This window comes from Lemur catta, chromosome 3, assembly GCF_020740605.2.
Source record: "Lemur catta isolate mLemCat1 chromosome 3, mLemCat1.pri, whole genome shotgun sequence".
Classification (NCBI taxonomy): Eukaryota; Metazoa; Chordata; class Mammalia; order Primates; family Lemuridae; genus Lemur; species Lemur catta.
The window spans coordinates 116,393,250-116,407,025 of NC_059130.1; the positions used below are offsets into that span (position 1 = coordinate 116,393,250).

The 13,776-nt window shown below is 46.1% G+C and overlaps 1 protein-coding gene across 7 annotated transcripts in view; it reads right to left on the reverse strand.

Annotated features, from left to right (window-relative positions):
• Positions 1-10,724: 10,724 nt before the first annotated feature.
• Positions 10,725-13,776, reverse strand: part of TMEM51 (transmembrane protein 51) — a 50,872-nt gene continuing 47,820 nt past the window's right edge. For all 7 annotated transcript variants that reach the window (XM_045548672.1, XM_045548670.1, XM_045548669.1 and 4 more), the window contains one exon: positions 10,725-11,825. In XM_045548672.1, the coding sequence (XP_045404628.1) occupies positions 11,426-11,825 (400 nt within the window). In that variant the 3' untranslated portion in view covers positions 10,725-11,425. The remainder of the gene's footprint in view (positions 11,826-13,776) is intronic.

Consider the following 13,776-nt stretch of genomic DNA (forward strand, 5'->3'; position numbering starts at 1 on the left):
CTTAGCTTGGAGTTTCCCCGTTGAATGCATGGAGTGTAAACTTGAACCCTAGCCCCATGTGGTTACAGATCCTCAGGGTTGACAATCATCTTCATTATTATTGTGGCCATTACTAACTTCCCCCACCCCGAACCTCTGAAGAGCCTATAGGCTCCCTTTCTGGCAGTCCAGAAAAATGTACTTAAAGCCCTCCCCTTCCCAGGATATACGGCACCTTTGAAGGTTCTGGCTTAATACAGGCATCTTAGAGTTGACTAGCTCACTTTGCAAAGCTTAACCTCCCATTTCCTGCGCCAATTAATTAACTCTCCAAATTGGTAGAGATATTTATCCTCAGGAATCCCTGGCTTCCTCATTTGCTTACACTTTGTTTATAGCTCATTCTGTCTGTGTTGTGTGTATGTTCTTTTGGGACTACTTACTTCAAAAAACTGGATTTCTTTATGGAATTTTTGAAACGTACACAAAAGAATATAATTAACCTCAAGGCCCTAGCGTTCAGCTTCAACATTTCTCCAATCTTGTTTCTTCTCTTTTTTTCTACCGTTTTGATTTTGTATTTCCTGGATTAATTTAAGGCAAATGGTGTCATTTCGATCCATAAATACTTCCTAAGTGAAAGGAGCTTTCTCCTCCTTTACATTGCCCCTTATAACATTATCACACTAACAATACTAAGGACAGTTCCTGAGTATCACCTAACACCTGTCTGTGCTCACATTTCCTTGATTCTCTCAGAGATGTCCTTGTATTGTTGATTTGTTAGCATCAGGATCTAGATATGATCCACACGCTGTGTTTGGTTATTATGTCTTTGAAATCTCTTTTATTCTATAACAGCAGTCCCCCCTTATATTGTACCATTGATTTGTTGTAGAAACTGGGTGCTTTGTCCTACAGAATGTGCATATCCTGGATTTGGCCGATTGCTTCTTCATGGTTTTAATTAACTTGTTCTTTTCTCCCCATGTTTCCTTCAGATGAAGAGTTAAGTCTGGAGCCTGACTAGATTCAGTCTTTCTGCTGTCAAGACGATTCCCAGGCAGGCTGTGTGATTCCCCCTGCCTCACACCATGAGCACACCACAGCTGGCCGGCCCGTTCTGAATGATGTCAAGATTGATCAGTAGGACTGGTGCTAACACACTGATCCATCCATTATAAAGTCCCCATCAACTTTTTTTTCTCCAATAACTTTTAAATTTTAATTTTTTGTAAAATACACATAACATAAAATTTACCATCTTAGCCGTTTTTAGTATACAGTTCAGTAGTGTTAAGTATATTCCCATTGTTGTGCAACTGATCTTCAGAACTTTTTCATCTTCCAAAAGTGAAACTTCATACCCATTAAACACTAACTCCCCATTTCTCCTTCCTCCCAGGCCCTGACAAATACCATTCTTTCTGTTTCTATGAATTCGACTATTCGAGAGACCTCATATAAGTGGAATCATATAGTATGTGTCTTTTTGTGAAGGTTTATCTCACGCAGTGTAACGTCCTCAAGGGTCATCATGTTGGGGCATGTGTCATAATTCCCACCCATTTTAAGGCTGAATAATATTCCATTGCATGTGTAGACCACATTTTGTTGATCCATTCGTCTGTCAGTGGACACTTGGGCTCATCAACTTTTTACCTAATTTTAGCATTCTTTGGGAATCATACCCTAGATCCATTCTTCCCTTGGGAGTTCAGAATAGTGATCTTTCTGTTATTCTTTTGGTAATTATTAGCTAGAATTCTTCTATAAAGAGTTTCCTTCATCAACTATTCGTTTATCGTGTTCAGGAAAGGCAGAATAAATGATTGATTCTTTCCCTTTGTGTGTCAGTATTCAGAGTAGGAAGTCACGGCCAAAAGTGACCAGTGAGTTTTTTAAAATGTCACTAGGAATATTTGATTTAAAAATAGGTAGCTGTCACTCTAGCCCGGGCAACAGAGCGAGACTCTGTCTCAAAAAAAAAAAAAAAAAAAAGTAGCTGTGTTTCAGTCCATTGAAGCCACTGTTTGGTTGGATGCTCAGCCCACATGGTGCCATCTCAGGGGTCCATTTGGGTTGGCTCCTGTGTCCTTTGTTTTTCCAGATGGTAACCACTCAATATTTCATTATAACCATCTATGTTTGTATAGCATTAGTGTGGCCTTTAGGCAAATATCTTTTAACTTCAGTTTTCCTTCCCTGTACAAGGAAGTTGAGCAAGATGAGCTCTAGAACCATTCCTTCTCAAAATTCCTCAAAATTTATAGCATTTTCACATATAATTTACTCATTTCATTCTCCCAGTCTATTGGTAACCCAACTCAGTTACCAATATTTCATTTTACAGACATGGGAATTGCCACTCAGATGACAATCTCTTCTCCGTACTGCATTTTGCCCCCAGTAGACTTAAAGCTGTGATTTTCAGCTGTGGGCATTTTGCCTACCAGAAGACTTTTGATAATGTTCTGGAGACATTTTTGACTGTCACACCTGGGAGGTGCTCCTGGCATCAGGTGGGTAGAGGCTGGGCTGCTGCTAAATACCCTATAAAGAACCGAGCTGCCTCTCACCTCCCCGCCCTTTCTCAATGTCAGGGTTATCCAGCCAAAAATGTGAATAGTGCCCAGGTTGAGAAACCCTGACTTGAAGCAATCCATAGAGATAAGGTCATATTCCACTCACTTCAGTGTTTATTGAAAGGACGTATGACAACGTATATCTAAGAGTTCAACTCTATTTGAAGTAGGACCAGGGGAGAGTCTGTTTCCCACATGTGCACAGAACTTAGCCATTGGATGTTCCTCCCCTACCCTTTCCCCTTTGGTCTTGTTCCTGGCTCCATTTTGCCCTGTGACCTTTCTATTATTGGCCTAAGGGAAGAGTAATAGACAACTTTTACTGCTTTTGGCCAATGGAAAAAATGTCAAGATTAAAATATTTTTTTGGATCTTGGAAAATAAACATTGAAATCAAGTTTTATCCCAAATAGTGGTTAGATTTTTTTGTCCTGATTGCTCTTTGCCATTTGACTGAGTAAATGGATATTTTCAATAAACTTAGCATTACCTTTTAAAGTCATTAAAATTATTGCCCTCTTCTGCTCACAGCTTCTCCTGTAAGACACATATTCCTATATCCTTTTCTCTGCTGCATCTGCACTAATTTAAAAAAATTCAGTTTGTGTAAAATGAATTTACCATTGGCAACTTCTAGAATGGCATGTCCCTTCTGATTCAAAAAGTCAATTTGTGGACCAGTACTTTCAATCTGATTTTTAAAACAGACAACTACTTTGTCAGAAACAAAAAATGCAGCTCTCTCTCTTTTTTTAAGTTTTTGTAGTGATTGGGGGGAGGGGGGTAGATCTTGCTATGTTGCCCAGGCTGGTCTCAAACTCCTCAAGCAATTCTCCTGCTTTAGCCTCCCAAAGTGCCAGGATTACAGGTGTGAGCCATTGTGCCTGGCCTCTCTCTCTTTCTCTTTCAGTTCATTGTTGCAAGATCCAGCAATTAGATAAGACAGGTGCATTTACTCACTTGCTTACATCAAGTATTCATACAATTTCTCTTTCAAACACATATACTCACAACTTATCACATTTTACTTATCACATTTACTTTTCTCTCCTTTTTGCTTTGTTAAAATAGATGCTAATGACTTTTCTCAACCAGACACAATCACTCAGGATACACTCTGAAATAAGACACCTTGAGGATAAATACTAAGAACACTTTCTTGGTTTTAAAGTTGCTGCACAACTCCTAAATTTTATACAGTACTAAGCCCAGCTTATCTCTGAGAAGCATGCTGTGTTATCCGACACTGTTTTTTTCTGAGAAGATTTATAACCCAGGAAAAGTCACACCATAATTTTTGCTTCCGAACTTGTATTCCAGTTGTTTTATTATATGTCCTTCATTGGCTCTAAGTATGCTTTTAAATAATCTAAAATTTCTTAGAGTTTGTAAGTACCATTATCTTTTCCTCATCCTTTATATTACAGTTAATAAATTCCAGGTTCTAATGCACAGAGGCAGGGCTGGGAAAAGATGGAGTAAGGGAGAAAGGGAAGAGAAATCTGTTTATGTCATGATGTGGACAATTAGATTTGCAGTCCTGGAACAGGAAGGCTAGGAAAACAGTCTTTGTAAAAGTGGTAATTTTTTTTTTAAAGAAAAATGGTAAGTAACACACTCAGATTGATCTCCAAGGATGATTGTTTCCTGTTTTTTTTTTTTTTTTGAAGGAGTTGACGCTGGGTGGCCAGGCTGTATACTAGGGTCCCCATTGCCCAAGAGAATGGAGCTCCCTTTGTCTAGGACAGGGTTTCTCAACTTTGGCACTCCTGACATTTGGGGCAGGATAGTTCTTTGTTGTGGGGACGGTCCTAGGCATTGTAGGAGGTTTAGCAGCATCCCTGGGTACTAGATGCCAGTACCCCCCGCCCCCACCGTAATATTGCCAAGTGTTGCTTGGGGAGCAAAATCAATCCTGGTCGAGAATCACTGACCTAAGGTGAAATGTCCAGTTCTGGCATTGGTGCAAATATTTAACAGCTTCGCTGGGAGCTGAGAATATTTTGTCACATTTATGGCATCTGGGGGTTGCTGAGTTGTTACCAACTTGTTTTCCATCCTGGAATCTACAGAGTTCCAGGGTCTGCTTGCCCCCTGGGTGTTGGTGTCGATGAGACACACGTGGAGGGCAGCCTCGTTGGCCCTGAGGAAGCTCTTGTTGCATGGGCTGTATTTTCAAGGCCCTTGGTGTGCACGGACACATGTCCTCTCCAGTGGCTTTTCTGGACAATCTGCAGCCACATATTGCGTACTCGTACTTCGGTGTCTTTTCCTCCCACCCTTGGCCAGTGTGCTGCACAGTGTCAGAGAATCGCTGGTTTCCCAGCCGCCGCTTTCCGTTATGGCAGAATCGACGTGCTGTAGCTCGCTGTCACCCTCTCAGCTTGAGCAGTCTCAGACACCATTTCCTAGGTCAGCTGCTTTGCTACAAAGAGACAGGGACACGGCTTTCTCCTGTTAGCTCGATGTGAATGTCCTTCGAATGAGCTGGAGGTATCTTGCAGACCACCCCAGAGGGTGAACGCCATCCACACAGGTGGCAAGAACCCTGCAAAGCAGCAGCTCCTGTTCGTGGTGGAGGGCTGTCCTGAGGGGTGCAGGCTTCCCTCACAGGCAGCAGCCCCCCATCAGAGAGTGGACACAGGGACGTCTGCAGTGGGCCTGAGATCTGGGAGGCCCCAGGCACCTGTGTCTGCCTCACGCTGGGTCCATGGCCGTGGTTCTCCCCCAGGTTGTCAGGTGCTGGGGCGATCTTAGTGGCTTGCCTTAGTTGGTGATCTGCAGCTAATGGACAACTTTGTCCACCAGCTATAGGACGTTGGACAAGTGTCTTGTCTTCTCTGGGGCCTGTTTCTCTCCACTGTAGAATGATCAGGTTTGGCTTAATCACCATTCCCTGTAGCGTGTTCTATGAAAGTTGGCCATGGAAGATGCTTTGCGGCAGAAGAAAGGTCCTACGGCCAAATTGGTTTGGGAAATTCGATGTCCCACAGCACCTGTTTCGAGATTCAGAGTATGCATAAGCATAGGAGAGACTTTCCGGAATTCTCTGTGCCCACACATCCTTGTGGGTCATTCTCCACTTACTTCCAGTGTCACCTCCCCAGGGGCTTTTCTTGATCACCCACAAAGGTGATCCTAGCACCCCTGTCCTTTACCCTGCTTTATTTTCTTCCTGTTTTCTGACATTATATCATATAATCCTTTATTTTTAATTATCTGTACCTGCCTCCACCAAGAATGTAACCTCCATGTCAGCAGGGATGTGATCTGTTGTTTGCAGATTTATGTTGCGTATGTGGCACATAGTAGGTGCACAATAAAAATGTGTTGAACGAGTAGACTTTGTTTAATGTGGGGATTCCCAAATGTGTCTAATCCGGGACCTTTTCATACCCACCCATTAACATCCAGGGGAACGTGCTTGCAGAATCAGCAGAGAACACTAAAGTCCTGATAGCTGTGGCCTCCTAAGATTCACTTTCTTAGCGTGAGCTGCTCAGTTCTGAGTGTACCGACAACGTGGCATTAGACAGAAAACCAAACAAAACCGACGGACTTGTCCACTATCAGACGGGGTCCCCCTCACGTGAACTGAGGAACCAAGTCCAGGTCAGGGTCACCCCAACCCCGGGGCTGCCTCAGCTGGCCTTAATTACGCAGCCCTGCTGCTGTGCTCCTGAAGCTGGCTTTCTGTGAAGTTCCTCACAAACTTGTGGCGCCTGGTGAATTTTCTTAGAACACGCTTTTAGAAATGGGTGTGAGGCTCATGCCTGGAAAAGTGCTTGGATTTCAGGCCAGTTCTCCATCAGACTGTGCTTCAGTCACAGCTGCCACATGCCTCTCGCGTTCTCTGTGCCAGGGACCAAATAGGCACTTTATCTGTGTTGTCTCAGGTACTCACTGCAAAATTCGTAACCTCCGTCTTGCTGGTGAAGAGACCAGGATTTAGGCGGAAAGTGCTTCTCTCACACTCCACACTCGCAGGTAGAATCGGGGCTGTCCTTTCATCACTCTGCACCGGAATACTCAGCACGGTTCATCCTGGGAGCTAAATGGTCCTTGTCAGGCCCTTTAAGGCAAGAAATGAGCCCATTAATCCTCAGCAGGGCTTTTCGTGTACTGCCCTTTAGAGCCTGTGGTTCAATCGATCTGTCCATTTCCAGCGACACAGCTGCGTCCCATTTTCAGTATTGCAGCCCACTTGCGGATTTATTTTGGCTTTACCATCTCATGCTTATCCATCCAGGACTGAGTCGTCTCAGGACATGTGGCATCAAGTAACAGAAACCCACTCCAACTTGCTTAAGCAAAGATAGGATTTACTGAAAACGTACAGGGGTGCTGCATAGACCCCAAAGGGCATGGTGTGGGCCAGGGTCCAGAGCCAGGAACCGCAAAGCAGCTAATCTCTTTCTGTGCAGGGATGTTTGTGACCTTGTGCTTCATTCATCTCCTCTGGCAGACCAGCTTTCTCTGTACACACGGCTACCCCTGCAGCTTTCAAATTTATTGCACCCCGTTCAAGTAGTCAGGCCAGAATGATCACCCAAGAGTGGCTGTCACCCGAAGTCACAGGACCTGCTTTGGGAAACAGTGCCCAAGCAAGAACCCTTCCCACGGAGAGCAGGGCTTTAGCTTCACTGCTGTATCACAGAGCCCAAACCAGCGCCTGGCATATAGTAGGAGCTCAATAGCATTTGTGGAATGGGTGGATCCAGCTGACTCAGCCCCACCCACCAGGCAACGCTCCACCCTGCAGTCACAGCCATGTTCAGTGTCGGCTTTTGCCTCAATCACCTGCCGGTGGCTCCCCTTTGTCGGAGCCGTAAGCAGTCCCAGGAGAGCAGAAACCAGAATCGAGGACAGGTGCAGTGTGAAGTATCAACTAGGGGCCCAGCACTGTAAAGGCAGTCCCCATCTTCCAGGATTTCAGTTAAATTCAGGATCAAAGCCAACAAGGGGGATGTACCGGGAGGACACAGTATCTCTCACGGAACCGAAGGGCAGAAGTACAGCCGGGCTTCCCACGGACCGTGGACCCAAAAGTCACCAGGAGGCCGCTGTCTCTAAGGATTGTTTTTCACGGCTGCCTCTTTGAGCAGTTAGCTTCATTCTCTCTTGGAAGAGCAGCTTCCCTTGCTTCACTCACCTGTGGCCCATCCCGACAGCCCCGAAACGGTCACTTACTCCTCGAGACCACATCGCTAACTGACCTCTTGATCCCAGGACCAGATTCCTGGGAGAGGCGTGCCTAACAGCTCAACTTCTGATTGGTTCTCCGTGGGTCACGTGCACAGGCCCCAGGTCCAATCAGCTGTGACCTGAAAGCATAGCGATCACATGATACCAACGTGGCTGCAGAGACGACTCCTTTTCAGTGGGGTGGGAGTGCAGGGTGTGATTTTAAGAAAACCTTAACTCATGCAGATTTCTGCTGACTGCTCTTTCGCTGGGGCCATTTCTGGCCCAAGAACACGTGGATGGCTTTTTGCATTTTCTTACACATCTCTGCCTCTTATATTTACCTTAAGAACAAAAATGTGATGGGGAGGAAAGAAAAGGCCTGGAGCCTTCTGTTTTTTTTACCTTTTTAGCCTCTCCTCCCCTTTTTTCCCCTTTTCTTCTCTTTCCTTCCTTTCATTTAAGAAATAGTCCAAATTGTAGTCCAAAGACAGAGACCCCTGAGAATGATGATGATAGGGCTGAATTAATAAGCAAACAGGACGAATGTGCACTGGGGAATGTTGAGTGAAGGTGGTCCCCTGCTTTTACAGGCGGTTTTAACTTAACATTGCAGAGAGCTTCCTCCCTCTCTAGATACTATTCAGGACTCCAACCTGTAGTTAACGTTTCCAGATAACATTCTCTCTGCCTGTGTTTTAGAAAGAGGTGAACATATGCTCTATATTGTATTAATATACACCAGATGTCCATTATATATCCTCAGTAATATAAATAATTTTCTACTTGATCATTTCCATACATATAAGTGTTACTAAATCCAAAAAGGGGTCTGGCCTAAGTCCCGTCACTCACTGCACAAAGAGCCAATTATTGAGAAAATGAGAATTTTAACATAAAAGAGGTCTGTTGGGAGAAATAGCCTCAAATCCGTGCTCCCAGCCCCCCAACTATGGGCAAAGGCTTTTTTAGTGGGTTGCAGAAATGCAGGTCAGGCTGCATGGGATTTGAAGTCACAGGGTCTTCAGGTGGTCTGATTCAAGAATCAGCTGTTGGTGACAGATGGTGAGTCCTGTGACCAGGCTAGTTAAGTCTGGTTATGTTAGGCTTGACTGGTAAAGTCTGAGGGAACAAAAAAATATAGTAACTTAGGAAGGGGGGTCATTTTGCAAGGCTCATGACACAATCAGGGGTCCTAAACGCTATTTTCATGGCAGTCCTGCCTGTAGGAAGAGCCACAAAGTATTCTGGTTGAAGAGGGGGCTGGTCTCAAGTGAGCTGAAGATTGAGCCCTGTATGGGTTTGCTCTGACACCTGTAACAAGTTACCACAATCTTGGTGACTTATAACAACAGAAATTTGTTTTCTCTCCATTCTGGAGGCCGGAAGTCCAAAATCAGCAACAATAGAGCCAAAATCAAGGTGTCAGCAGGGCCATGAACCCTTCAGACTCCAGGGAAGACTCTGTTCCTTGCCTCTTCCAGCTTCTGGTGCCTGCCAGCGTTCCCTGACTTGTAGATGCAGCCTCCGATCTCCGTCTCCGTGGTCACATTGCCTCCTGCTCTTCTGTGTATATAATCTCCCCTCTCACTTATTGTGGTTGGCAGTAATCCAGGATAACCTCATCATCTCAAACCTTAACTTAATCACATCTGCAAAAACTTTACCATATAAGGTTATATTCACTGGGTTCCAGGGATTAGGGTCTGATATCTTTGGGGGCCACCATTCAGCACGCCACAAGCTCCAAACCTTTCTCCCCCACAGAGGGTCTAGACTAGGCAAATACCCCAAAAGGTGTCTACTAGAAGCCAGATTGAGAGCCTTTCCAGAAAGTCATTTCTCAATGCAGCTGGGATCTTGCTGTCCTGCTCGTTTATTTTTCCTCCTGTTTATCATCTAGATGGGAAGAGGCATAGAGGGTAACAGAAAAGTAGGCCCAGGCCAGAGACATGAGGTGAGGAGAGACATGGAGAGGCACGGGTTGGCTCAGAAGTGGGCTGGGAAACAGACTAGGCCTCTGGGTGTTCCCTGCCACAAAGCCAATCCCAACGTCTCCCCCTTTTGTAATGCATTTGCACGAGGCAAGTGAAACTTCGGAACTCTGGGCATCACTGCCAATCCTGAGAAAAGGTGATTCCCCTTCCCAATCGCCATCCCTTCCCTCTCCATGGGAGCTTGTTAGGAAGCATCAGAACCTGAGAATTACTCTTCCAACCAGGCTCCAGGCCCCACAGACTCCCGGCAGGCCCACTCCATGCTCACCAACACCAGGAAGGCTTGGGTCTGTCTTCCCAGCCACCTACTCCACAGTCAAGACCTTGACCCCAGAAGTCTCCATTCCCTTCCTTTGTCCGTCCTCAGCAGTCTGCGATGGCCTGGGCACGTCTCACTGTTGCACTGCTTTCCTGGGCTGCACGGGGAGTGACTTCCCCCTTTAGGAGGACGTGCTCACCCACCCCACATGCTCACACAGTCAGTTCTGGGGGCAGATGACAGGCTGTGCCGAGCTCCCTCCTGGTCAATTCTCAGGAGAGGGATGTGGGAAGGATGCCTAGAAGGCTGCTGTTTAAACAACCAGAACTTTCTATCGGGCACATGGGTTGATGGGGACAGCCTCCAATCTCCGGAGTGCAAGTCCTCATTCCAAGTCTAGAAAAGCCCTTTATACTGAGCTGCACAGTAGAGTGTTTAAGAACTCAAGCCTTGGAGCCAGATGCCATGGGCTCAAATCCCAGCTCTGCCACTTACTAGCGGTGTGACATGGGTGCTTTCTTTAACCTAAAGCCTCTGTGAACCAACCTATAGAATTGAGTCCAGGCTAAATGGCAGAACATGTGTGAAAAGCTTAGCACAGCACTTGGCATGTATTAAGTGTTCAGTACATATTAGCTATTATTACTGATATTTTCCTCTAAGAAAGTTAGTATTGGAAAAGCTGATAAAGTAATTCAGTACCCAAATGTATTACATATAAAACATTTTATTATAAAAACTCTGTCGCTAGGCAAGAACATTTCCTACATTTTTTTTCTTTTTTTGCTGTTACACAGAAGAGACTAGTACAGTGACCAACGAAGACTGTCATCTTACACATCACACGCTGAAGGTCATCAGGCCTTAGGCCCTCAAAGAACCGCCGGGGTCAGGGGCCCCGGAGCGAGCCGCCACCTGGGCCTCACCACTCGATACACGAAACAGCTTCGGTGTTTTCTACAAAGCTCAGTCTTATTTCCTGCCCACAGTTTAGGACTCCAGTGAAGGAAGCAAACACAACACTTGTTTTCTTTTTGAAACAAAACAGTGGAAGCAAAACGCAACAACCACAATCTAAGCCAGTCGCTAGGTGTCCTTTCCTAGCTGGAAAGAGGAGTGTGTCGTCCACGATTCAGAGTTGAAGAAAGAGGATGAGGAAGATGAGGAAGATGCCCGTGCTGTGCCCTTGACGTGGTCCACAGGCTCACAGGTTCCAAGGCCGCATCTCTTTTGGATGCACCTGCCACACGAGGCTCTGTGGAATATCAGAGTCACTCCTGACACAGAGAATCCCACCCCCCATCCAAACTGCTAAGTGCATAGCTGGCCCCTCCGCTCAGCCGAGGCTGAAGGGCTTTGTTACTGTCTGTTGGTGTGGAGGGCGAGAGAGACAGGAGGGAACACGGCTCGAGAGGGGCCATTCAGTCAGGTGGCCGGGTGTCAGGGGCCTTCTGGACGTCATCGTACTGTGGCGGAGGTGTCAAAGGCTCAATGGAAGGAGGGGGGATGTTTTTGTCTGGGAGGTTGATCCTAAAGTCTTTGAGGTGAAGCTTTTCAGATTTAATCCTTCGAACTTTCAGCGGTTTCAGGCGTTTGGCCAACTTAGAGTTCTGCCTGTCGGGTGGATTCCCCGGGCTGGTCTCCAGGTCAGCCCTGGTGGGGGCCATCTCGTCCAGGCCCGTCAGTGACTCGTAGGAGGGGAGAGAGATGCTCAACCTCGGGTTCTGGTCCACCACCCTTGCTTCTGGGTAGTTTGTGTTCATCACTTCCTCGTAGCTGGGGACATAGTACCTTGAGGCGGCCTCCTCCTCCTCCTCCTGGCTGCAAGATGACAAACACAGACATGGAGAGTGTTAGCACGCACGCGAGTCATCTGCAATCACTAAAAGGTGGACTCCAAATCCCGTGTTGGCACTGGGCCCACATACACTGCCTTGTAAACAATGGGTCCTAGACATAGTAAAAGCTAACACTTCTACGTTTGCTACAAGCTGGGCACTCTTCTGAGTACTTTAACATGTGGTCCCCAACCCCTGGGTCACAGACTGGTCAGTACCAGTCCGTGCGTGGCCTGTTAGGAAGCGGGCCACACAGCAGGAGGTGAGCAGCGGGTAAGCAGGCAAAGCTTCATCTGTATTTTTTTTTTTTTTGAGACAGAGTCTCACTCTGTTGCCCGGGCTAGAGTGAGTGCCATGGCGTCAGCCTAGCTCACAGCAACCTCAAACTCCTGGGCTCAAGCGATCCTACTGCCTCAGCCTCCCAAGTAGCTGAGACTACAGGCATGCGCCACCATGCCCAGCTAATTTTTTCTATATATATTTTTTTAGTTGTCCAGATAATTTATTTCTATTTTTAGTAGAGACGGGGTCTCGCTCAGGCTGGTCTCAAACTCCTGACCTCGAGCGATCCACCCGCCTTGGCCTCCCAGAGGGCTAGGATTATAGGCGTGAGCCATTGCGCCCGGCCAAGCTTCATCTGTATTTACAGCTGCTCCCCATCGCTTGCATCACTGCCTGAGCTCTGCCTCCTGTCAGATCCGCAGCGACATTAGATTCTCATACGAGCCCTACTGTAAACTGTGAATGTGACGGATCTATGTTATGGCTCCTTATGAGAATCTAAATGCACAATGATCAGAGGTGGAGCTAAGGTGGTGATGCTAGTACTGGGGAGCGGCTGCAAATGTAATAAAGTAATGTGTTTGAATCATCCCCAAACCATCCTTCTCCTTCTCCCTTGGGATCCCTTGGGATCCGTGGAGAAATTGTCTTCTATGAAACCAGTCCCTGGTGCCAAAAAGGTTGGGGACCGCTGCTTTAACACATATGAACCAACTTCATATTCCTAATAACACTATGAGCTAAGTGCTATTATTACACCCATTTTATGGATGGGGAAACTGATATAACAAGCTTAAGTGACATGGTCAGACCTTGAGGAAATGGAAGGGCAGGAAGTGAGCAGCACACTCTGAACCACTACACTGTATTATCTGGGTGTTAAACTTCCTTTGCCTTAAGCCTTCCTCACTTAACAACATGCCACATGGGCTATTTCAATGCCCAGCTGGGTCCTTTGTCCAAAGACAACACAAAAATGTACAAAATAGCTGCCAACTTGAAGCAAAATGGTAGTCCCCAGGTAGAGAAGGAATATCTGAAATATAACATTTCCATGTTATCTCAAATTATTCTGTAATTTTATCTTTCAGGTTCATCCTAAACCTTGAAAAGATCAGGTCCTTAGCCTTTTTTAATCTATTGAATCTATTTAATCTAACTATTGAAAGATAAAACCAAAAAGGATAGTTTTTACACATTTATAGGGAGTCATTTTCCAGCACCTACCGCGGGGTGGCCACGGCCAACATCAGAACCTCACTGTTCCTCTCACCTTCCTGTAGGGGTGAACTCGTGTGTGCTCACGGCTAGGCTGGGGAATTATGGGTGACTGATTTTCCTTCTTTGTTCCATATTTCCCAAGTTCTCTAGAGTAAGCATGTGTAACGGCTAATTTTATGTGTCAACTTGACTGACCAGGGGGTTGCCCAGATTGAACATTGTTTCTGGATGTGTCTGTGAGGATGTTTCCAGAAGAGTTTAGCATCTGACTTGGTGGACTCAGTAAAGCAGGCTGCCCTCCCCATGGAGGGGGGGGCAGCTCCAATCAGTGGAAGGCTGAATAGACCAAAAGTTGGAGAAAGGAGGAACTTGACCCTTTTTCCTGCCTCACTGCTTGAGCTGGGACATCTCGTCTTCTCCTGCCCTGAGAC